This window comes from Podarcis tiliguerta (assembly GCF_965153285.1).
Source record: "Podarcis tiliguerta genome assembly, chromosome: 14".
Lineage (NCBI taxonomy): Eukaryota > Metazoa > Chordata > Lepidosauria > Squamata > Lacertidae > Podarcis > Podarcis tiliguerta.
The window spans coordinates 37444260-37469710 of record NC_139547.1 but is presented as its reverse complement, the minus strand read 5'-3'; the positions used below and the strand labels follow the sequence as shown (position 1 = coordinate 37469710).

Below are 25451 nucleotides of genomic sequence, written 5' to 3'. Positions count from 1 at the left end.
AATCGCTCTTACAACACACACAGGGGAAATGGAAATAACTATGGGTTAAGGCAGAGGTTTTTAAACTGCGGTTGCCCAGAAATCTCCATGTGGTTGCAACCAGATGCACACCAGTAGTAAAATGTGCATGGCGCCTGGGAAATTTCAACCACTGGATCAAAGTCCGAAGTTTTTTGATATTTTGTAGTCAAGACAGTCCTGAAACTCATATATGACAGTGAGGAATAGAGGGCAGGGCTTCATCTGATCAGGAAGCCTGTTTTTCCACAGTCCAATTGGGTGGAGTCCTGCTTATGCTTGCCACAGACATGCCTTTGAACAAGCTGCTGCCCATGTGCCAACTGCTGTGCAGAGAAGAGACCCATAGTACAAAGTGGATTATGCCTAGCACCAAAAAAGCAAACAGGAACAAGTACAGCCATACTCCCCAAAAATATGCATAAGGAACTAGGGTGCCAATAGGAAATCAAGACTAGTTTATTGACCTCCAGGCGGTTTTTAAGGTGTCCTTGCATTTACAAACAGAGGGTTAGGTGGAGTCAGTGTTTCAAAAGCCTGCATTTCAGACAAACCACACAAAGACACACCTCTTTACAATGATGTAGTGGAGGAAATTTTATTATCTGGAAACGTATAACTGCGAAACCCAACACTGGGTGCACAACTTTGATGCCGGAGCATACAGATTTTTTATTTTTATTTTTACTACTGGGAACACAGGAGTGTCTGACATTTTGCTGTTATTTGTATAAACACAAACAGTCTCACACTCCAATACCAGGACACGACAGCAATCTTTTGAGATTCAAATTACATCCAAGGATTTCTCTGCACTTACAATTAACCCCACAGTGTATTAATCTACCTATATATGAGATTAATATATATAAGCATGGGAAATTGAAAACTCTTGCTCCATATGTATGAACATGTCAAGTCTTATAAATAAAACATCCAGTGAAGAGAAAAAAGTTACCATTTCTAGTTCATATTTATACATAAAGTACTCTAATGGCAGAATGGATGGAAAACTGCACATGAGCTTCCCCAAGCCTTGCCTAGAGGGCTTGAGGCAGCTCATTCTGTTTAATATTGAAGTACACACAAGACAGACGAGTCACTAACATACATTGCGCATTTACAAGAGATCAACTACCAAACTGATGACAACTGTACACATTGTGGAGAGACCATTTTCATTCTGGAGATTAGTTTTGTTTGTTTTTTCAACTTTTTTTTTTAAACACATCATACTCTGATTTTTCAATTTTACTTTGTGGAAAGGATAAGGGCAACAATGAGGCCATAGAGACCCAAGACTTCAGCAAAGATCAAGATCAGGATCATGCCCACAAATAACCTAGGCTGTTGTGCCGTCCCCCGTACGCCTGCGTCACCCACAATGCCGATGGCGAAGCCGGCAGCCAGCCCGCTGAGGCCTACGCTCAGACCAGCGCCCAGCTGAAGGAAGCTCCTGCAGGGGAAGGACAAGGGGGACAAAAGTTTAGCAGCAAAAAAACACACACCTCCAATCACATTGAGACAGCTTAGTACTGTTCTTCTAGGAATGGCAAGTCAAACCCATTCAGAAATTTCCTGGAAAGCCTTTTCGGCCAAATCAGCATTCCTAAGACTATGCAAGCATTCTGCCTTAATAAGATTCTGCCCAAGTTATGGCTGCTGTGCAGTGATAAGCAGTTTTTCCTCCTATTCTAAATCAGCTCAGTTAAGAGCATTGTTAAGAAGTCAGCTAAACAGTTTCAAGTAACCATGTCTAACAGGACTGCAAAGACCACCTTCATGCTAATTATTAGTTAACTATTAAACTGTGGGGATATGAGATTTTAAATGGTTTTAATTGGCACCCTGTCCTATCAAACTAATTTCTCCTCAGAGTAAACCTAACGAAAATGGGCATGATTAAATTAGGCCCATTAATTCCGCTGCAACAACTCTTGAGTTGAACTTAACTAGACACAATCCTTTGTTTTTTAATTGCATTGTTTTGCTGCTCTGTTGTTTGTGGTCCTGGATTCCTTTGGGAGGAGCGGCAGGATATAAATTTAATAAATAATGTAAAAGGGGTATTTTGAGCCATTCACAGTTGTTGCCACGCGGACCCATTTTAGTTGCAGGAGGTTCCGATTTTCTGCCCCTTTGAAAAGCAAAGGGCAAGGTAGCCCACAATTAGCTTATACAGTGGTACCTCAGTTTAAGAACAGTCCTGTTTTACAAATGATTCGGTTTACGAACTCCACAAACCGGAAATAGTGTCCCGGCTTGCGAACTTTACCTCGGTCTAAGAACAGAATCTGAATGGTAGAAGGGCACTGGCAGCAGGAGGCCTCATTAGGGAAAGCGCGCCTCGCTTTAGGAATGGACTTCTGGAATGGATTAAGTTCATAAACCGAGGTACCACTGTATAGACTCTGGAGACTGCTCTGCGGCTACTTTTTCACTACTTTCAGGAGTTCCTAACAAAAGCAAGCTTTGCTTTAAAGTCTGGATCTTATGCTAGAGAACCAAGTCCCTTGGAATAGCCTGCATCTGAGTCTGCAGATCTTCAACAGTGACAACCCAAAGCCCAAGAGGGAAAACCCTGAAGGAAAAGTCAAGAGCCCAAAATGGATGGATACGGAATAAGTAACAAAATTGGTGCAAATATTTTTGTTTGTTTCATTTTGCTTTGTTAGCAATAAAGTTCTTCATTCATAATTGTTATCGGCAAGTTATTAATAACTTTCTTAGGATGGATTATTAACTAGACATCCAGATAGCCATCAGCTACTACATGCAGGTTCTTACATGATCTCATCAGTTCCTATTAATCTTAGTTCTATTGTTCTAGTAATGAGCCACAGTTAAAACAAACTATAGTAGACAATGCACTCATGGCTGATTATTTCCTTACAGGGCAGGTATGCCCTGTAGGAGTCACAGGCTTGCTACAACTTCTCATGAAAGTTTAACAAAGATTGGGTTTCAGCTTATTCTAGGTACATAATGCAAGGATCCGTGCCTGTTTAAGTCTAGCATAGCAGCAAGAGATTGGTTTACAGACATGCTTCAAATTAAGCATCACTGAATAATTCAGTGCTTCACTACTGCACCACATGTCAGAGTTATTACATATTAAAGTATTTTGCCTTATCTGGTTTGAAGACTTTGCGGGGGGGGGGGGGAGTTCGTTAGAAAAGCCCCTCAAGCTTTCAAAACCCACTTCAGCCCAGTTGGCTCAAATGAGCAATCAGTTCTGCAGATCAAGAGAGGGGGCCTCATACTATTGTTTCAACAATAGCCTTAACATGCTGTATGAAAAGCTAAAATTGAAACAGTTTGCAGTATTATTACACGAGGGCTTGATGTTCAGAAAAAATCTCCCCACCGCCCCAGCATGCTGGAAATAATACCTTTTATCCTAGTCATTACCAGAAGGCATTTGACAATTGAATGCAGCTGGCTGAACACCTTTCTATCACAATGCTAGAGCTTAAGTCTCAAAGCAGAGGGACTCTATATTAAGTAATGATAGACCATTTTAAGCACATAAAGCCCAGTGTTTCCTTGAGCTTGCAGTTTTGACTGTACTTATACAAACTTGATCCAGGCTCAATATGAACAAGATGGGTTGATTTTGAAGCAATGCTTCTGTGTGTTGAGTATACCCTACAACATGCATGTCCAAAGTCGTTTCGGGGGCCTAATCCGGCCCGCTGGTCGGTTTAATCCGGCCCCTGTGGCAGTTAATTTCCTGGGGTAAAATCCTAAAAAAAACCTCAACAACTTTAACCCTTAAAAAAACTCAACAACTTCAATCCTAAAAAAATAAATAACCTAGCCTGTTGTGCTGTCCCCATTTGGACACCACTGCCCTACAAGGACATACCTGGAAATAGCTGGGGCCTTTAGCAAATGGGATCCCACAGGTTTTGAACAGCTATGAGTAGCACATAGCAAGTGCTGCCAAACATTACATGGCAACCGTTTTCGAAATGGCGCTATCATTAGCCAAGCATGGCAACATAACCAATAAGGGTTATCATTTGCATAAAGAACTGTCTTGCTCTTTTGCACCTTAAAGGAACTGAGAAGAGGATTCTACTACAGATGTACTCCCACATGCTACACTGCAGAGGTTGGCAACCTAAGTTCTGGGAGCCAGATACGGCCCATGGGGGTAGTTTAACCGGCCCCCGAGCCGGCCCCGAACCCTGCCGCTCACTTGGCAAGTCCCTGCGTGCTGCACTAAACCGGCACAGCGCGGCACAGGGACTCACTTCTGCGGTGCTGGCGGGGCTTTCTATTGGCTGCAGGAAGCTCCTGAAATAGTGTTTGCACATGTGCATGCACACGCCTCCTCCGCGCCGGATCGCACACACGCGCGATCTGGCCTGCGGAGAGATCTCCAGGGGAGTGAAGCAGCCCAGGCTGCTTGAGCCTTGCTGACCCCTGTACTACAGAGCCACTGAAAAACCTGCAGCTGACATGTCAACTGGCCATTTCAGTGTTTCTTTTAAATTTCAGCACAGCTCGCAATGCAGAGGACTCAAAAAGAAAACTTACTTGTACAGTGTAATTCCAACTGTGATGGAATTGGCAATAAGGACTGCCACTACCAAGCCGTAGATTGCTATAATACCCGCCATGACAACAGGAATGATTGACTTCATGATCAGCTCTGGCCGCATAACAGACATGGCTGCAATGCCTGTGCCGCTCTTTGCTGTGCCATAGGCAGCTCCCAATGCTGGAAGGAAGAAGAGAAAAGCCAGAGGTGAGTCTTGCCAAGCTTACTGTACCCTTTTAATACAAAAGAACGAAGGAAAATATTGGCACAGAAATCAGCACAATGTAAAATTATCTTGGACTTTGGTTAACATGCAAAAATATAATTTGAATAAAATACAAAATCACACTGAGGGTATGAATGTCATACAATACAATTTTTAAACTGATTTCTAATTTCAAGTAACAAAGAATACCCATGCAAGCAATACAGAGAGCACAGTACTATTTTACAAATAGTATCTTAAAAAATTCTAAACTTCTGACCATGTAGTCCATCAGCAGCTTTTTAACAGGACCTGTTGTGTGCCTTGAGCAGCAATGTAGCTTCACAAGTTTCAAGTCAGGCTTGCTGTACAACGTGCCAAGCAAGGTTTCAGAGAGACCACAATACTATATTATCCACACACTGTGACTAAGATATTTGTTTCTAATTTAGGGGCCACCCGCAGTAGATTAGAAGTAGAAACGGTAGACAAAGCATAGTGTCAAGAGTTATTGTGCAAACAGCAACAAGACTATATGTTTTAGCCACTGCCCAGGTTGGCTGATTACAATCTAGGGCAGGCATAGGCAAACTTGGCCCTCCAGATGTTTTGGGACTACAATTCCCATCATCCCTGACCACTGGTCCTGTTAGCTAGGGATGATGGGAGTTGTAGTCCCAAAACATTTGGAGGGGTGAGTTTGCCTATGCCTGATCTAGGGTTTAACTATGATCCCCAGATGGACACATGCCTTCACTCAAGGCATGAGGACAACCAACATTCTTGATGCAGCACTGGAAGCACTGAATAGCAGCATCTAAGTGTTTTACAACATGGTCTCAGTTTCCGTGTCCCCCACCAACTTAGGTCAATGCAACCTGTTATTTTTAGGTGAACGTCTGTAGCCACTTGACACCCCCTTCCCCAGAAAATACAAAGCCCCCCACATTCAGTCCTAAGAACCTATTTTAAGGTAGAAAGTTACACAGTATCCTCCTAGATAAAAGGATGACAAGTTTCACTTGAGACACTTGCTGGTGCTAAAGCATTAAATGGCTTCAGGACTTTTTAGATAGATTGTCACTTTACAGTAGTGTTTTGCCCCTGTTCCTGAGCCCATGGATTCAGGGTGCTGCAATTACATTAAAGGTAAAGGTAAAGGACCCCTGACAGTTAAGTTCAGTTGCAAACGACTCTGGGGTTGTGGCGCTCAACTCGCTTTACTGGCAGAGGGAGCCGACGTTTGTCTGCAGACAGTTTTTCTGGGTCATGTGGCCAGCATGACTAAGCTGCTTCTGACGAAACCAGAGCAGTGCATAGAAATGCCGTTTACCTTCCCGCCGGAGCAGTACCTATTTATCTACTTGCACACTTGCACTGTGTGTGCTTTCGAACTGATAGGTTGGCAGGAGCTGGGACCAAACAACGGGAGCTCACCCCGTCGCAGGGATTTGAACTGCCGACCTTCTGATCGGCAAGCCCTAGGCTCAGTGGTTGAGACCACAGCACCACCTGCGTCCCACCTACATTACTCTGTGCCAAAATGGCTTCATCACTAGAGCTGGCTGATTTAATCCTGCATCACCAATGGAGCCTCTGAGCCATGTACCACAAATGCAACTAAATCTAGTACATCACCTTAAGCTGATCTAATGTAGCTCATCTGTGCTTCTCTGATGTACCGAAACTATCTACGTCAAAGGAAAATCAGAAAGGAGGAACTAAAATAAAGATAGCAACATGTTATGGCAGTTGTAGTTTTTGCACTGCCAGATTGCAGTAAGGCTATTCTTCTCGAGGCTCATCCCAGGAATGCAGAAATTTTAAAGTCCAGTCTTAATTGCAATGCTTTGCTTTTAAGTAGTTTTCACCTGCATAAATAACTATATAATGGAGCAAAGTTCTCAAACCTCAAACCTGTAGTAAGGTTGCTAGGTATCAGTTTGTTTATTGGCTGTAAGTTAAGCCTTAATTAAGCCATCAGCATGTTTACATGACACTTTCCTGGGATAGTGCAGCACTTGGCTCTTCCCTACCATAAAACTCTCCTTTGGAAAGGTGGTGTTGGCAACAGTTAAGTGTCAGTGGTGTTTGTGGCCGCCTTATGTTAGGAAGCGTCTGTTCAGACACTTTCACAAGCATAGAAAATCAGCTAGGGAATGTTTCAGTTCTCTTTACTCACTAAAAAAAGGCATGGTGGCACCACGCTTGCAGAAAACTCATGCCACAGGACTACTGCCCTGTTTTGCTGCTTGGCACTCAGCTTTCTGAATGGCAAGGCTAGCTAGCATTCCTTGCCTGTGTGTGTAGCCAAGAGAAATGGACAACCACCACTGGACAGCCTCATCCTTCTACGTCACATTCATGAGCCAATACCACAGGCATCTATTCAAGCCTTGTCCACTGGACTTATTACAACTGGCCAGAGACAAGGCTGAGAGGTTGGCTGTTGTCTTCGCCACCACCAGCCTGAGCATTATCCCATGGTAGTGTGGATAGGCTATGGCAAGCAAAAGCAGCAAGCAGGCTGGATTATTTTTTTTTAATGGAAGCAAATTGATTTCTTTTTAAATATAATTTTAAATATGAGTTGTAGAACTAGGTTTGTAATAAATACAGTGGTACCTCGGGTTAAGTACTTAATTTGTTCCAGAGGTCTGTTCTTAGCCTAAAGCACCACTTTAGCTAGTGGGGCCTCCCGCTGCCGCCGTGCCGCCAGAGCACGATTTCTGTTCTCATCCTGAAGCAAAGTTCTTAACCTTAGGTACTATTTCTGGGTTAACAGAGTCTGTAATCTGAAGCGTATGTAACCTGAGGTACCACTGTATAAGCAAAAGCATGTTAGCCCCATAACTAAATCTCTCAAAACCTAGTCAAATATCTACTAGATACGTTTGCAATGCTATATGTGAAACAACCAATTTGATGGTTGTCTAGTTGTTGTTTAGCCGTTTAGTTGTGTCCGACTCTTTGTGACCCCATGGACCAGAGCACACCAGGCACTCCTGTCTTCCACTGTCTCTCACAGTTTGGTCAAACTCATGCTGGTAGATTCAAGAACACTGTCCAACCATCTCATCCTCTGTCGTCCCCTTCTCCTTGTGCCCTCAATCTTTCCCAACATCAGGGTCTTTTCCAAGGAGTCTTCTCTTATCATGAGGTGACCAAAGTATTGGAGCCTCAGCTTCAGGATCTGTCCTTCCAGTGAGCACTCCAGGCTGATTTCCTTAAGAATGGATAGGTTTGATCATCTTGCAGTCCATGGGACTCTCAAGAGTCTCCTCCAACATCATAATTCAAAAGAATCAATTCTTTGGCGATCAGCCTTCTTTATGGTCTAGCTCTCACTTCCATACATCACTACTGGGAAAACCATAGCTTCAACTATACGGACTTTTGTTGGCAAGGTGATGTCTCTGCTTTTTAAGATGTTGTCTAGGTTTGTCATTGCTTTCCTCCCAAGAAGCAGGCGTATTTTAATTTTGTAACTGCTGTCACCATCTGCAGTGATCATGGAGCCCAAGAAAGTAAAATCTCTCGCTGCCTCCATTTCTTCCCCTTCTATTTGCCAGGAAGTGATGGGACCAATGGCCATGATCTTAGGTTTTTTTCTGTTGAGCTTCAGACCATATTTTGCGCTCTTCTCTTTCACCCTCATTAACAGGTTATTTAATTCCTTCTCACTTTCTGCCATCAAGGTTGTGTCATATGCATATCTGAGGTTGTTGATATTTCTTCCAGCAATCTTAATTTCTTAATTTCTCAGAAGACAGATGAAGTGATCAAGCACTCCCATTTCTTTAAGAACTTGCCATAGTTTGCTGTCGTTGACACAGTCATATGCTTTTGCATAGTCAATGAGGCAGAAGCAGATGTTTTTCTGGAACTCTCTAGCTTTCTCCATAATCCAGCGCATGTTTGCAATTTGGTCTCTGGTTCCTCTTCCCCTTCGAAATCCAGCTTGCACTTCCGGGAGTTCTCGGTCCACATACTGCTTAAGCCTGCCTTGTAAAATTTTAAGCATAACCTTGCTAGAGTGTGAAATGAGTGCAATATTGTGGTAGTTGGAGCTTTCTTTGGGATTGGGATGTAGTTTGATCTTCTCCAATCTTCTGGCCACTGCTGAGTTTTCCAAACTTGCTGGCATATTGAGTCTAGCACCTTAACAGCATCATCTTTTAAAATTTTAAATAGTTCAGCTGGAATATCATCACTTCCACTGGCCTTGTTATTAGCAGTGCTTTCTAAGGCCCATTTGACTTCACTCTCCAGGATGGCTGGCTCAAGGTCAGCAACCACACTACCTGCAGTGTACGAGACATACCATATTTTTTGCTCTATAAGAATCACTTTTTCCCTCCTAAAAAGTAAGGGGGAATGTGTGTGCGTCTTATGGAGCGAATGCAGGCTGCACAGCTATCCCAGAAGCCAGAACAGCAAGAGGGATTGCTGCTTTCACTGTGCAGCAATCCCTCTTGCTGTTCTGGCTTCTGAGATTCAGAATTTTTTTTTTTCTTGTTTTCCTCCTCCAAAAACTAGGTGCGTCTTGTGGTCTGGTGCGTCTTATAGAGTGAAAAATACGGTACATATCTTTCTGGTAGATTTCCTCTGAGTATTCTTGCCACCTCTTCTTGATGTCTTCTGCTTCCGTTAGGTCCTTAACACTTTTGTCCTTTATTATGGTAATCTTTGTATGAAATGTTCCTTTCAGATCTCCAAATTTCTTGAACAAATCTCTGGTTTTTCCCATTCTATTGTTTTCCTCTATTTCTTAGGAATCTACAATTTATTATTGGGATTCAGGTGGTGTAGAGTGGGTTTTCTGGATCCCTGTGTGTATGCCTAAAACGGGATTCTTTCCCCCCCACCCTTTGCTGGTCTGTGTCTGCCTGTTCCCTGATATATCTCAGAGACACCTTTGCTGGGGTGGGGGGGAAAGAATCCCGTTTTAGGCATACACACAGGGATCCAGAAAACCCACTCTACAAGGTGGTAGCTTTGGCAGAAGTCTGAACCCACTGGATGATTTAAAATTTTATCCAAGTGTCATCTAACCACCACCTTTGTTCGCTTCTCAAATTGTGAATATTGTGACCACCTAATCACCAAGAACACTTCCCATCTCACTGGACAAACTTGCTTCTGGACATTAAATTAGAGCAACTAGTTGAAGTACCAGATTGTTGGTGGGTAAATAAGTTATCTGTAATTGAGCATCAATAGAAGTGAAATGACATGAAGATCTTTACTAGTGCAATGAAGCAATTCCCTCCCCACAACAGGTGTATTTTTGCACACATACTGCTTGAAAAAAATGCAGGTTTCCTGTTACATAAGCAATACATCGTGCATCTTTCAAAATAGTAATATTGTTTTAAATTTTTAACAAATTTTGGGAAGGATCCAGGGGGCTACTTTAGACACTTACGTATGTTTGATAATATCCCCCCCCCACCCTTTGAACAGAATACTTTTTCCATTATCAAACTGACTTTTCAAACCTCTGCTTTACAGTCAGTTGGTACTGGAGATTGCTGCTTGGGAAATAAATCCCTTAATAGTGATAGCTATTTGCATCCTGGTATGCAAACAAACATTTAAACAGGTAGCATTAACCCTCAATACGAGATGTTGGGGACACACAACAGGGGAGTGTTGGTTCTGTTATCTGCTTATTTCCCAGAGGTATTTGATTAGCTACTGTCAGAGAGATGCTGGGCTACACAGACCCTTGATTTGATCTAGCAAGACTCATTTGACAGGAATAAAAAAATACTGAAACCATTCTTACCAGTGTCATCAAGCAATCAGTGTGCATTCTTTTAATTTGAAGCTGTAAGCTTGCTTTAAGTTGATCTACCCTATGATAATGAGCTACAGCAACAGCTTGTTGGATTAGAATGACTCTCTTGCATTCATTACTATGTAAGCATTTGACATATTTGATTTTGACTGATTTGATTAATTATATTTCTATGCCACTTTTCATTCAAATGAATCCCATGGCGGCTTACAAATAACATGATAAAACACAACAGTACATCAGAAATACAGTACAAATCATGTGGAATAATTAACAAATCATCAGTGAAACAACAACCGTTAACAAAGCCACAACAAGAAAAGATCGTCACAATTAAAGCAAAGGTCCTATTCTATGACTAACAAATCAATTCAGCATTTATAATCTATAAAACAATATTAACAACAAATAGCAGCCAAAAAATAAACTAAGCACTGCAAGGTTCCCATACACACTCCCCACACCCCGTGACTCAAACTTTCACTCTATTCTGCTCATTAAGATATGTATACATATAATGCCCATGGCAGCATCTCCTTTCTGAAGGTTCCTCAGGCTGGAGGTGTAGCAGCACAGGTGAAACCAACCACCCCAATGGCAAAAAGTTCTCCTCTCTCCTCCCTCTGGATACAGCTCTTATTAAGACTCCTAGGGCTGGAGGGTAGAAAAAACCATTACCTGCTGGCTGGAGGGTAGAAAAAACCATTACCTGCTGGCCAACACAATCTCTCTCCCCTCACTACTGACATAGTTAGGATCATACTATTACAATCATATTAGACTATTAACATCAGGTTCAGAAGATATTTTTAAAAACCCTATTGTGCATGTTGTTCAAAAGTTCTGCTATGGTCCTCCCTACTTCTGTTGTATGGTGGATGAAGCAAGTCAGCCTTGTTGTTTCATCTGAACACAAGCTTGTGGTTTCCCCCCTCAATTGCCCCAACCCATCATTTATTGTGATGTTAACTGGGCTAGTGTCCCAATCAAAAGTACAGAAAGGCTGCCCACAGCATGCACCAAATTAGCCATTACTCTAATAAATCCAGATTCTGCCACTCACAGTAGCAATGAAAGCAGTGTTTGAGGCGCTCACAAATGGAGATATGCGCCTGGTGCCCTGCTAATTTTGAACCCTGAACGGAAGTAATTAATCCTCCATACGTCCAGGTAAATGTCAGCCAAGAGTTTTGCAAAAATATATGACTAGTCTTATGGACTTGTTACCATCTTCTAAATCTATACTTGCTGAACAGGTGTGCTGGAGAAGCTAGAAGTCTTGATTAATAGCTCTATGGACCCAGGTTTATTGGTTTTTGATGGTGAGAAGGTGACACCATACAGACTGTTTAGCAGACAAATGCATAGTAACACAGATATGTTGTGAATGGAGGCTGCAAGGTCACACTAGGTTATAACTTGCTTGGATTAGGGACTCTTATTCAAGGTATTCTGCTAAAGTCTATGTACCTTAACAGTGCTGTATTAAAAACACTATGAATGGAATAGGGTTTATGTTCACCAAAAAGCATTTCCCGTTCCCCCCTTGCCTTTATATCACCCCAAGACTCTGCTCCCAGGGAATGGTTTGAAAATTTTTTGGGCTGGGGGGGGGGGGGGGGCTGCAGTTGAGGTTGGCAAAAATTGCTCCATCCTTTACACAAAGGAGCCATTTAGGATCCAAGTTAACTTGTTCAGGAAAGGAACCTTGAAAAGGGTGGCTAAGGCCAAGCAACTTCCGCTTTTCAGACATCGGATAATCCTGTTGGAAGATGCACTGCTATAAAAATTGGCTGTAGAAATTTTATTACTAAGCACGCAAATGATGATAGTCACAAGAGAAGTGCAACTGGCAGAATTTAGCTAGGCACAGTAACAGCTGAACAACTCTGTCCTAAATAACTCTTTGCTTATCTGAAACTGGAAAAAAAAAATTGTGCAAGTGGACACAGTGAATCTTACACAGGTTGTAGAATCCACCTTTTCCTCTCAGAGGCTTGCATTTTAATTATACAGTGCATACCATGACCATGAGAATAGTTTTGAATGCTTGCCCAGTCTTTGCTGCACAGAGTTGCTAAAGCTTTGTTGATGAAGTATGTGAAGTTGTGGTTTTATAATGGAGGCTTCCAAACAACTGCTTAGTTGTTCTAGTAGCCACTGCTCTGATAATATATTTAATGGCACATGGTGTAAAGCCATGTACAGCTTTCATGCAGGAATATTGATTTTGGTGGAATATTGCATGAATGCCAGGAAGTTTGTGATCTATAGAAGGATTAAAGAATTAAGACACAGCCTTGTTAGTTTTGTCACAAAACCAGCTGCTACTTTCAGAACCTCTAACTTGCTTGAGAAGGAAGATACTTTAGTTAAGTGTTTTCAGTAGCAGTCTCAAGTTAGAGGTTCTTTAAAAGTCAAAGTCCCACTGCAACAGAATCTTCATTTTAATCAAGAATTATTAGCATAATCTAGAAAGTGCTGACAAGATAAAGGCAAATGATTTAGTCACTTCATTCTCCTTGATTCGACAGTCAGCCTTTGGTCAAGAGTCCATATAACAACAGATGTAGGAGATAATCTTCTTCATGTTCAAGCAGAGCATATCCTTGCCACAATAGTTAGGAGGACTACACTAATACAAATCTGAATGAGGGAAAACCTTCTTGCACCAAGAGTTAACATGGAGGTCAGCTAGGTACCTTAGATTGAAAAACTGTCAGAAATCTTGCAGAGCTCTAAGATGAGGAACTGGACAGAAATGGCTTTAACTGGGACGTATGAACAAGCCATGTGAAAATATTTAAGTGGCCTGCTCAGGTCTAAGGAAGGTTGGTAACATACAAATACAAGTCTTCCTTAATTTTTATTGGAGTACATAATCCAGTTACATTTTATCAGTTCAGCCCTAGTACAGGTTTCTAAATTAGAAGCCAAGCCTCTTGCTATTTGGAAATGGATTTGCAATATAGTAGCTTTCTAGCAAACCTAATATTTTTTTCATTGCTCTAGTCTAGTTAGAAAAAAGCTTGTAATTACAGGAAGAAACCCTGTTTTCTAGCATGAATTCTACATACTGGGAGAAATCCATCAAGGTAGCAAGCAAGTCTAGAGTCATTTCTGCAAATTAAAGAGAACACTTCCATACAAATGAAGACATAGCAACACAAAAAGGATGTAGGCATATCATACACTTCATAACATATACGCTCATCCATCAACTTAAAAGCTTCTGTTGTGGGTTTTGCAGCTGGCATTTCCTAGCATTACAAAGTTGAAGTTTTATTTGCCTGCTATGTACACTTAATTGCTGTTGGAAAAACCTGAGCAGGATTTTGTAGCATAAAGATCTGCTAACATAGCAGTCAACCTCCTTCCCCCTCCCACTTGCCCCACCATAGTCAACTGCTATTCTACCCATAGGACTGAGAACCTGTTTCTAGAGACTTGACTAAGATGTGTCCTCATGGCCACAAATTTACTTACTTACAGATTTAAGGTAATTTTTTCTTAATTCTGCCAGAATGTGGCGTACTAGCACACCATGACTTGTGCCCCACCCAAAATGAAAAGCACTCTGCAACTTCCTCTTGCCATTTGAAGGAGTGCAGGATCAAGTCTCCGGGGAGATCCTGAACTTTGTGAGGCATAATGAGGTCACGCTAGGGCTCTGGGAACCTCAAAACCCGAGGAGGTAAATCCTCAGGACAGGGGGATCTGGCTGCGTTCAGGGTGACTCTCCTGTGTGTGTGCCAAACCCATCGAGGTTTGGTAAGGAGGCAGGATTGAAGACGCAAACACAAGGATACATTCTAGACCTGCAAAGCGATGCCACAAACTCCAAAGGAAAAGCGGTAAAGCATTCCGAGAAATAAGATTTAATTCCGGCCTTTGACTTCTCAGTGGTTACGTACAGCAACTTGCCATTCACAAACATTCAAAGAATGAGTTTGCCCATCTTTGGACTCTTCCTGTTTTCTCTCCCTGCCTCCAACCCCCAGCTGGGTGTTAAACAGTTCATTTCTTGGGAATTCAGATAAAAGCTTAAAAAGATCTTGGCTCTATCAGTTCTTATTTAGGCAAACCTTTATTTTACTCAAAGGTTTATTTTACTCAAACCTTCATTCAAATTGTGAGCAACAGTAAGCCAAGAGATCCCATTTTTGCTAGGCAAGTCTGGAGATCACTAACAGACAGAGAGAGGAGAGAAGAGGAGAGGAGGCCTTCAATTAGCCACTTAAAGTACTGTGAATGATGGACCTATGCCTGAAAGAGCATATGGTGTTCTTTTTGGAGAGTGGGGGAGAGGGATTCAAGCATGTGCAGTGCTTTAAAGCTAGAAGCTGAAATATCACAGGTACTTAACCGGCTGGCTTTCTGGTGTTGCAGATCTGCTGTCAACAGTCAATACACCTCTAGCTTCTCACTTGAAGTGGTGGTAACAGACAGTTCCCTGTCTGTGGATCATGAAGATCCAAGTTAGTATTGGCAGATATTTGCAAAGTTTGGGAGAAGATTGCACTGTGTTTCAAAAAGATTCTCCACCATCTTAACTCTGGCACAAAGATCCTCAATGGGAGGCAGGGCAGGCTATCGCTTACAAGCTTATCTGAACATTTAATGTCAAGATCAGAAAAGCAAATGTGTTTTGGACTGGTTCAGCACACCTTACTTGGTATTCACACCAACAAACCCTCATTGATGTTTTTTAAAATAAAACGTTATGAGTAGGCCTCTTAGTAGCGCGGAAGCCAAGGGAAAGCTAAGGCCAGCATTCTGTAGGGCTTCCAGAGGCTAAAGTCAGACATCCATTCGCCTTCACACCTTCCACCCATTTTACAAGTTACAATCAGGATCTGCAAATATTCTGCAGTTTACAGTACTTCAAATTTTGGGGATCACAAGACCACCACCTCATCATCAATAGGAACTAGCTATTATGCAACTGTGTCAGCCAGGGCTGAAAACAAAACTTTTACTCATTTCTGTGGAAAGGAGACTTGTAGACCAACATAATATTGGATGATGGTTTAACTGAAGAACCGCAGAATGAAACACTTGACAAAGTGACAGTCACATTAGGACAATGATCACAGCAATCCATGTTCATTTGTCTGTCTCAGTTTTGGAAAAAATGCAACTACATTTTACTGACATGCTCATCTACTGCAGAACTCTAGAAGTTTCTTAAAGTGCAGCCTGACATGGCCAGATTATAACATATAGTGTTAATGGTTGCTTATATGAAGTTCCTAGCGGATCACTCCTATGTCATCTTCAACCAGGCCTTTGGTTGCTTAATATTCTACATGGTGGTTTTTTTTGGGGGGGGGGGTGTTATTTTGTTGTTCGTTTTAACTACTTGTGTTTTTACCTTGTATGTTTACTCTGTGAACTGCCCTGAGATCCTGTGATGAAGGGCAGTATATAAATCTAATAAGTAATAATAAAATAATTTAGATGTGGCGTGCAATCTCATGTGTTTGTTTCTGGTGTACTAGAATACTGTATGAGATGTTAACAAGTCTATGGCCAATCCGAACATCTGGCAATACCCAACTTTAGTAAGCTAGTCCATGCTAACTGTAATGCTATTTTTAAGCTTTATAACAATCCGCTTTTGGTAACAGCACTGTGAAGTTTAGTCAAACAATCTTGTTGGTCAGGAAATTACAAGAGAAGAAGCCATTTTAACAGCTTCTGCCTCTTTAAAGCAGTCCAGAAAGCTCTTGTAATACATTAAGTTTTGCTTTCATTATCCTTCTCCACGATCCACCCAGCTAAAGAGCAATTTAGAGATTTTTTTTTTTTAAAAAAGCTGTGCAGCTAGCCATATTGGGAGCAGAAATGTGCTCCTCAGCCAGGCAATTCCAAGTTTCACCTTTCTAAAGATAGATGCACATTACAAGGAAGATTATATCAAGTAGGAAGTTAACATGGATCAGTATATAGTACTTGTAACCACTGGAAATTATTGTCACCCATTTCCTTCTGCCATAGAGTCTAACTATGTTACATGGAAATATTAGATAATCACAACACTCAGAAGCATCTGATAATCCAATGAAGCAGGGAAAACCCACAAGCCTTGTGATTAGAGATCAGTCACCAAATAAGTACAGTATCACAAAATATGGTTGTATGCTTGAAGGTCATGATGGCACTTGCAGGAGAAAGGTAGCACCATCACAAGGTTAGCCAGCAATGACCAGAATGAGTTTTATAAGCTGTTTACTATCATCAGAAATTAGTGTGTACAGGACCAAGATATGGGTGTTTATACAACATGGTTTCTGTCTCAAGCTGGCTTGCACAAAACAAGGCCTGAACTTAGTAGTACTAGACTGGTCTTGCACAGCTCATGAGGAACTAAGACATAGTGTCTTATTTAAGGTGTGCCAGGGCAGTGTTCAATGACAAACCAACAGGTACTAAGTCATTCATCTTAAGACATTGCATATCCAAGTCTCTGGAATGGAAGGCTTTGAAAAGTTAGCTTCTTGCTTCTCTGAAGATTAGAATTCAGTGCCATTTGCAGTTCACTAATAGACTGCTAGTTAAGGTGTCTGGGTATTTAACAGAACATCCACCAAGAACTATGTATGGTTGTCCAACACAGTTTTAATCATGAATACCTTTCCACAAATTGATTCAATCTGCAAGTTCTATCAAACCACTTTTCAACATATGAACACACCCATCTATCTGGCAGAGGCTTTCTCAACAGTGCTTTTCACAGCAGGACAAAAACGTCTAGGTGTTTAGCCAACGACCAGATCTGATCTAGAACAGGTCTGTCAAAGCAACTGTTCACACCTTATTGCTACTTTGTTGAGAGGTCTAGTCCCATGCAGGGAACAATACTCAATAGCCAACTCAACTTGGGATGCTACTGACAACATGAGCTTGCAATGCAAGTTTTCCATTTGCTGCTTTAAAAGACTACAATTGGGACACTATTTTGAAATATCATGCATTCAGACTACTAGACTAGCCATCTGCGAACCCCTTTCCCTATATAAATGCTTCTTACATTTAGTTATCACTAGGAACATCTGCATTTCAGGTCAGGAATCTACCTCAAAGGATTCTGGGGCAGCTTGGTCTGTTGGGCCCATTCAAAAGACAGCTTTATACAGGAACAGCACACTGCTGAGAGGAACACAGTATACAAGCCATCTTCCCAAGACAACTTTGGTTGTTATTGGCCTTCTCAGAGTCACCGATCCTGGCAACACAATTTGGAAACCCCACTACAACCAGTTTCCACTGGAACAGAACCCATCCAGTTCCCCACGCTCTGCCAGAATAGATAAGAGGCAGTTGTATGTAGCTATTCTGCAGGGAAATGTTGCTTGGCTAGAATGTGCCCTTGAACTGGATGTCTGGATAAATGACAGGGAGAAGCAGAGGAGCCAATTCCTAGGGGCCAAGATCCCTCACCATAAAATATTTGAGGAAGCCCCCCACCCCACCCCCAGTTGATGGACACTGCCACTGTGATAGATTATGCGGGGCTGGGCTTACCTCCCCCCCCCCCAATATTTTATTCAAGTTGGCACCCCTGGGGGGGGGGAGTGTGTAGAAATTAGCCTATTGCACAAAGTTGCTAAGGAAGCCATATTAAGTTCAGCAATCTTCTCGTGTACAGTGGGAATTTATTAACTGCTAAGTTTCCTTTTGCCCATATGCTAATTTCATTTGATTTCAGAAAAATAATTCCTGAAGACAATATCAGTGGCTAAACTTGGTCAGAAAGTACTGGTGTGCTAGGTAAGGCAATTGTCTTAATGAGAGCCAGAATATTGTAGTGGTTAGAATGACTAACTAGTACTGGGGAGATTCTGGTTCAAGTCTCCACTCAACCATAAAGCTTCAACCTTGGGCTAGTCACTATGTCAGTGTAACCTACTTCTCCGGGTTGTTAAAATGGGAGAGAATAAAGAACAGCCTAGAGTTCCTTTGAGGAAGAGCTATGCATTTTTATTTTTTTAAATAGTAATAATGCAGTGGGTACTCTAGAACAGGCTTCCTCAACCTCGGCCCTTCAGATGTTTTTGGCCTACAACTCCCATGATCCCTAGCTAGCAGGACCAGTGGTCAGGGATGATGGGAATTGTAGTCTCAAAACAGCTGGAGGGCTGAGTTTGAGGAAGCCTGCTCTAGAACTATTCCGGTGTGCAATAGCTCAGGGGAGCTTTATATGGAAGGAGATTCACTTATATGGATGATTATTTTCAAGTTATGCTCAACTCTAATGGAACTTACTTCCAATTGCTACAGCACAAGGAATTTTATAGTTGGCTAGTTAGAGTCATGCTGGTAGTTTGATGCAATGTGTACATGGGCTTCAAGACCCCCTCCCCACTAAGCTTAAAAGCAGCAGCAATAGTTTAGCGAGAAGCATATTTTACATGGCTACAGATAACAGCAGCAGTGCTTGCTAGATTATCCTTACACATTTAAGGAAAGCAGTAAAGTTTAGTGTGTCTGCATTTTTCAATTAGTAACAATACTTTGAAATTCCTCTTCCAAAAACATTTACATTACATTTGTAGGTGCTTTATAAAGTGGAATTAAAGGCAATCTGACATAGCTCGTTTTGTTTAGTGGTCAATCAAGCAATTAAAGACTTCTGGACAAGTGCTATGGACAAGTTTTGAGAGAAAGAAGTGAAAGGGAAGGAGCTGCAACTGAGAGACTAGAACAGTTTTGTCGTCACAGCTGGCTAGCACTCTTATTCATCAAGAGCTATTTATTCAGGACTCTGATTTTTTAACCACCAATTCCCATCCCATACAGAATCTTTCAGTATGACCATGCTAAAAATTTAGGTAGCCCTTGCAGAGTGTTATTTGCATTTCACAAGTCCTCTCCGCTTAAACAGAATGGTGTGTCAGTTTAATATGCTGGCATTCAGTTGATAAGCCAACATACAGATTCAAAAATGACACCTCCAGGAAAGTCTTGTGTAGAGATAGCTTCACCCAGGTCTTTTTCTAACAACAATTCAGTTCCAGAGCAACCCCAATAGGACTTTGGAGGGCAAGCTGCATACTACATCTCAGAAAGGATAAGCCAGATTTTGCAACCGGCAGACAGCAAGTTAATCCAAGCGCTGCACATCCATCTGACTGCCTTGTGGGAGTGCTTGCTTGGTACAAGATGGAAGATGTTCCAGCCTCACTGGCCTGGATGAACTGACTGCATGGAATCACCTAGGTTTAGGTTAATTTAGCACTCTGGATGGCATATAGTGAAGAAGCAGAGGATGCAACCCCCTCCCTCCCTGCAGTCACATGGCCAGCCAGGGGCTCCTCTAGCAGCTGACACTCTTCCCCTATGACGTCACCCTCATTGCCCCTTTGCATCTCTGCTTTCCGAAACAGCAGTAGTCTCCTTTTTCTCTTTCTCTTTGCCTCTGCTCCCCTCTCCTGCCAATACCCCGGATGAGCCAGCTGGTAGGAGTAGGGCGACAGAAGGCAGAACTGAAAACCTTCAAAAAGGGAGAGAATTAAGAAGAAAAAGGTAGACACTGAAGCAACGGAAGTGACAGGCAGAGCACGTCCAGCTGGGCTGGGATTTCGCCCCCGCATTGCCCTCTCTCCCCTATCACTTGGGCAGGGACATTCCTGCGGCCACAGAATAGCAAGACAAGGAGAGACAGGCCGCTTAAGCCAAGCCCTGGAACTGGGGCAGGCTGGAGCAAGGAAGGACACCTGCTGTCTCTTGCATTGAAGACCAGGATACAATATAGAGCTGGCAGATTAAATATCTAAATACATGTTGCCCCTCCCAGGTTGTAAGCAAAGGGAACCCCAGTTAATTTTAAATGAAAGCTTTCTTAAAAAGAAAGAAAAATCCAATAATCAGCAGCATGCCTGCAGGCACTCTCCATACCCGAGAAGAAAAAGGAGTCAAGGAACCACATCCCTCATTGCCCCCTCCCAATAATTCCTTCCTTTCCCCAACCACCCCACAAGCTTTCTGCAGGGGGGGGGTGCCAACCTTGGAAAGCAGAGGGAGGGGAGACACTAGATCATTCCCTCTCCAAGTAGGGCAGGGAAGAGGGGAAACACCTTGGCAAAAGGAAAGAGGTAATGCCAGACTTGCCACCTCCCTGTGCCCACGCCTTTCTTGCCTCTCCCAAGTCCAAAGGCAGGACAAGGAAGACGGTTTCGTGGAGAATTGCACAAGAGGAGCAGGAAGGTGCTGGGAGAAATGGGATGGAAGCCCCCATTCCCCCTAAGGCATAGGAGGGGGTGGGGAAGAAATGAGACACACACACACACACACACACACACACACACACATATATAAAACAGGCAGCCAGGAGATGTCCTCATGGAGACACGAAAGAGCCTCAGGGTTTGGCCAAGGCAAAGCTAACCCCCCCCCCCAATACTGTATAACGACCCCACTTGTCCCCCTCCCCGCTTGCGGCAGGATCTCCTCCCAGGATGTGCAAAAGAGGCGAGTGGGTGGGTTGGAACCAAGTCACCCAACTGCTGCAGAGCCACCCTGGCTGAGCCGAGCGCCTCCCCCCCCCCCGCCGCGATCAGGATGACACCCAGCCCAGTTACGCAAGGCCACACAACAGCAGCAGCAGCAGCCTCCTCACATGACGTCCTTCCTCAACCAAACACCCACCGCCAAGCCCCACCCGTGTGTCCTCGTCGGAAATACCCCACAGCCTCACCGCTGAAGATCATGGCAGCCGAGGCACCCATGACGGCGAAGAAGCAGGAATATTCGGGAGGAGCGGTGGTGGCTGCGGACGACATGGCTGCTGAGATGCACCGAGCCGGCGGGGGGAGGGAGAGTTTTAAAAAATAAGAATAAGCAGCGAAAGGGGGGTGGAGGAGGACGGCTACGTCGGCGCCAAGCTGAGCCGGGCGAAGGGCTGGCGGCTGTGAGCTACAAGAGGCGGCGGCGGCGGGTGACGGGGCTCCTTAAGTCCTCTAGCGCCGCTGCTTAGTCCTCTACCGCCAAGCGGTATTCAAACGTCCTGACAGGCGGCGGAGGCTGCTGCAAAGACGGCGGGCCTCGTTGGTTAGCGTTGGCAGCGGCGCTCTCCGGCTCCGTCGCTCCTCCTCGTCCTGCAGCTGCTGCTCCGCCACTGCGCTCGCGGTTCGCTCTAAATACCCAGCCACCGCAGGACAAAATGGCGGCTGCCCGGGGGTCACGTGGGCCCGAGACGGGCACCTCCTCCTCCTCCTCCTCCTCCCTTCTCTTGGAATGTGCCAAGGGAGAGAGGGAGGGGAAAAAAGGGAGGGCTCTTAATAGGGAACCACCTCCTGCTCCTCCTCCGCGGTCATTTCGCTGATCTGTGATCATGAGGACGGTTTTCATTTTGCTTTTTAGGGTTCGTGAAAGAGGAATGTCAGACAGGGTCTTGGGGTGTCTCTTTCCGCCGACCCCCCCTCCCGTCGAAGCAAATGGCTCGGGTGGTTCAGCCCCCTCAGGATTTCTCGGCTCTCTCTGTCAGTGGAGGGGCGGGGTTTATTTGTTCCCCCTCCCGTCAGGTGAGCGTGATTCAGCGCTGATTAACATAAAGGGCGGGGGCAGCGCGACAAGCCCAGCCCCCTTTTCTCGCCAGGCTGTTGATGGGCCTACCTGCCTGATAGAGGTAGCGTCCTCGATCCTCAAATAATAATAACCTGGTTGTGGGTTTTCCTCACCAGAAATGAAACCACAGTCTTACAATGGGTGCAAATTTTGCCGTTTTACAGAACTTTCTGCACCTCTCTGTACTCGGGATGCATAAGAATTCAAGGACTCATTCCAGCCAGGCAAAACCCATTCAATGTATAAATCAAGGCTGGTGAGGGGGGTGGCCTGGGGGAGAGTTCAGGGGGCCAGAGAGGGAAGACTTAAGGGCCACATTTGGCCCCTGGGCCTGAGATGATAGGGCCTTAGCTGCCTCGTTCCAATCAGGCTATTGGTCCATGTATCTCTATTCACTGCCAACAGCTCTCCAGGGTTTCAGACAGAGCAGAGGGGTTTGCCCATTTTATATGGAATATTCTGGTTTTTAACCTGGGGTCTTCTGCAGGCAAAGCAAATGCTGTACCACTAAGCTACAGCCTTTACATCTGCTTCATCAGATACATAAAATGAACAGAGAAGCTCTTCAAAATAAGCAATAATTTCAAATAAAATATTGTGGTATAATACACCGCAAACATTCCCTCCCCCCCATCCTCCGCTCTTCCAATACTCTGCAAGTATTACTCTGTAAAGAATATGTTCTGTAATGCTGCAATTCTTTATGGAGGAGAAAGTCCTCATAAAATCAGTGGGACTTACCTTTGAATAGACATGCATTGGATTGCACTTAAGGTATCTGTGTCTTGCTTTACAGAGGACAATCCTCTATTTAGAGGGCTGTCCGGTCCATGTCTGGTATAAAGATAAAATGGCCATAGGAAGGGAGAGAGGGAGCCTTAAAGTTGTCCTTCAGCTGGGAGCATCTGGGTGGGTGGCAGACACTGCGGGCACACAGATCACTTAGGCACTGTCTTCTTCAGAATGGTTAGTGAGAAGTATACCTATTTAAGTTGCAGTGATTTTAAAATCTGCTTCCGTACATATAAATTATAATATGCAAATGTTAAGTAAATGTGCCCCTTTTTTTGGTGCTGCATTGTCTCTTTTGGTGATGAGTTGGAAACCCTAATGGACCACTTTACGCTGCAGTCATAAACATGCTTACTAGGGAACTGGATTCATCAAACTTAGTGACACTGGAAAAGGTGGTGGCATCTCAACTCCAGACAGTCATGGATGATACTTCTTTACTTGGTTCCATTTCTGTCCAGTTTCTGACCTGGTTATGAGGCTGAAACTGCCTTGGTCATCCTGCGAATGACCTGTGCAGAGACAGAGCCTTTTCAGTGGTGGCTCTTCCAGGGCTTTTTTCAGCTGGAACTCAGTTCCACTGAGTTCAAAGCACCTCTTTGTAGCATAACAGCAGCTCAACAACTTAGGGTTGTCTGTAAAAAAAGGGGGGGAGTTCCTGCACCTCTTTTTCTAGAAAAAAAGCACTGGATTCTTCACCTCTGATCATCCTCACTGGAGATATTTGTCAAGTTCCATCTGTGGATGCTTTTTGACATGATCTAAGGTTCTGCCTCTTCTGCTTAGCCTTTCTTGGTGGTGGTTATTGTTGTTGTTGTTGTTAAGGTTTTGGCCTCTCTAGATTTTTTAAAAAAATATTTAAGCCTCCCTGGTTTGATCTCTCCTGCTGTTCTGGTGTTTATCTGGTGTTAAGTTTTAATTTGTATATTCTGTTTTGATAGTCTTTTTTTCTGTTGCCGGAATCCATTCTGTGAGGACGTGGTTCTAAAAGGTGGAATATAAATGTTTAATATAAATAATAACACTGAGCGAAACTCAGGAATGATTTACAAAGGGTTTGCGTGTTAAGTTCTTGTGACGTGCTTGACTTCTGTGTAGGACACCTTATAATGTGTGAAGTCCATAATGCACAGCCGTGTCCGCATAACCTCTAACAGTACTTATTTATATGTGCGTTCTAGTTTCACCTTGTTGATATCTGCAGCAGGTGAGCCTCTTTCGTGTCCCAGCTGTACCTGGTTAAATAGTGCTGCACCTTTCCCCTTACAATGTGTACCTGTTGCTAGTGTAGACTGAAGTACCTCATATGCTTTATGTACTGTTTTTCTAGGGAGCTGCAGGATGTCATTATTCTGAAAGTGCACGCTAAATTACTCCTTCAAGTATGAGTCCCATATAGATTGCAATAGTTATTGACCATGTTATATTATCTAAAAACTTGCTCTAAGCCCACAGGATAGAAGGGTGTGTTTTTTTTAATTCAATCAGTACAAAAGCATCCATATTTTCAGAGCTGAGATTAATGAATCAGTCTGTCTGCATCAAGGGTGGAGATTTTATGGCCCTCCAGATCTTGCTGGACTACAACTCCCAACATCCCTGACTATTGGCCATTTTTCTCAGCAGCTGATGGGACCTGGAATTCAACAGCATCTGGATGGTCACAGGTTCCTCATCCCTGTTCTAGATACATCAGTCACTCTAGGAACTGAAAACAGGTTTTTGGAGTGAATGTTGTGTGACAAGAAAACACACACATGTATTTGTGTGTGTGCATTTGTATTTCCTATATATTAATAGCAAACTTCTAGCAGAAGCCCCACTACACTGGCAGAGGGTCAGTTATGCTCCCTCCTTGGCAAGATACAAGCAGGCAGAGAGCACAATAAGCCTAAACAAGATTCTAGTTCTCACTAAGGTGCTAAACCTGTGGCTGGGCTGTACCGCTTCATATTGCTTAGGCCAGGGGTCTGCAACCCGCGGCTCCGGAGCCGCATGTGGCTCTTTTACACCTTTGCCGCGGCTCCGGGGCAGATACTAGCGAGGGGAGGAGGCGCATTGTGCGCCCCGACACTCCCCACTGTGGCGGGCGCTGTACTGGCTGAGACGTCGCATGGGGGCGGTGCGTGCGTTAGTCATGCACCGTCCCGACATCACCTTCCAAGTTTTGTGGCTCCCAGTTTCCCCCCCCCCTCAGAAACGGGTCCAAGTGGCTCTTTTTGTCTTAAAGGTTGCAGACCCCTGGCCTAGGCACTTCAATGTATTTATAGAAGAAGAAGAAGAGTTTGGATTTGATATCCCGCCTTTCACTCCCCTTCAGGAGTCTCAAAGCGGCTAACATTCTCCTTTCCCTTCCTCCCCCACAACAAACACTCTGTGAGGTGAGTGGGGCTGAGAGACTTCAAAGAAGTGTGACTGGCCCAAGGTCACCCAGCAAACAGGGTTTTGTTTTTTAAAGCAAAAAGCCCAACATCCGTCCTCTGCAGTGTTCTTTCCTTACAAGGAAAGCCCCTCCT

At 43.6% G+C, this 25451-nt stretch overlaps 1 protein-coding gene and 2 long non-coding RNA genes across 3 annotated transcripts; all 3 read right to left on the bottom strand.

Moving 5' to 3' along the window:
- Positions 1-590: 590 nt before the first annotated feature.
- On the bottom strand, positions 591-21812 carry ATP6V0C (ATPase H+ transporting V0 subunit c). The gene is made up of 3 exons (XM_083412484.1): positions 21275-21812; positions 4564-4747; positions 591-1474 (listed from the first exon to the last, which is right to left on the bottom strand). Exons 1-3 carry the CDS (start codon positions 21357-21359, stop codon positions 1270-1272), a joined length of 474 nt encoding a protein of 157 aa, XP_083268610.1. The 5' UTR covers positions 21360-21812; the 3' UTR covers positions 591-1269.
- LOC310663995 lies at positions 2050-4557 on the bottom strand. Its single transcript, XR_014504727.1, has 2 exons — positions 3866-4557; positions 2050-3775 (listed from the first exon to the last, which is right to left on the bottom strand). It is a non-coding gene; the product is annotated as an uncharacterized lncRNA (long non-coding RNA).
- Positions 12988-21249, bottom strand: LOC310663993. Its single transcript, XR_014504725.1, has 3 exons — positions 14695-21249; positions 13724-14598; positions 12988-13683 (listed from the first exon to the last, which is right to left on the bottom strand). It is a non-coding gene; the product is annotated as an uncharacterized lncRNA (long non-coding RNA).
- Positions 21813-25451: the final 3639 nt, after the last annotated feature.

Excerpts from the sequence above, each read along its gene's own strand:
- ATP6V0C (XM_083412484.1), bottom strand. The coding sequence starts at position 21,359 with ATGTCGTCCGCAGCCACCACCGCTCCTCCCGAATATTCCTGCTTCTTC. Across the intron at positions 4,748-21,274 it reads GGCTGCCATGATCTTCAGCG|CATTGGGAGCTGCCTATGGC; the intron begins GTGAGGCTGTGG and ends TCTTCCTTCCAG. Across the intron at positions 1,475-4,563 it reads GTTGGAATTACACTGTACAA|GAGCTTCCTTCAGCTGGGCG; the intron begins GTAAGTTTTCTT and ends CTTCCCCTGCAG.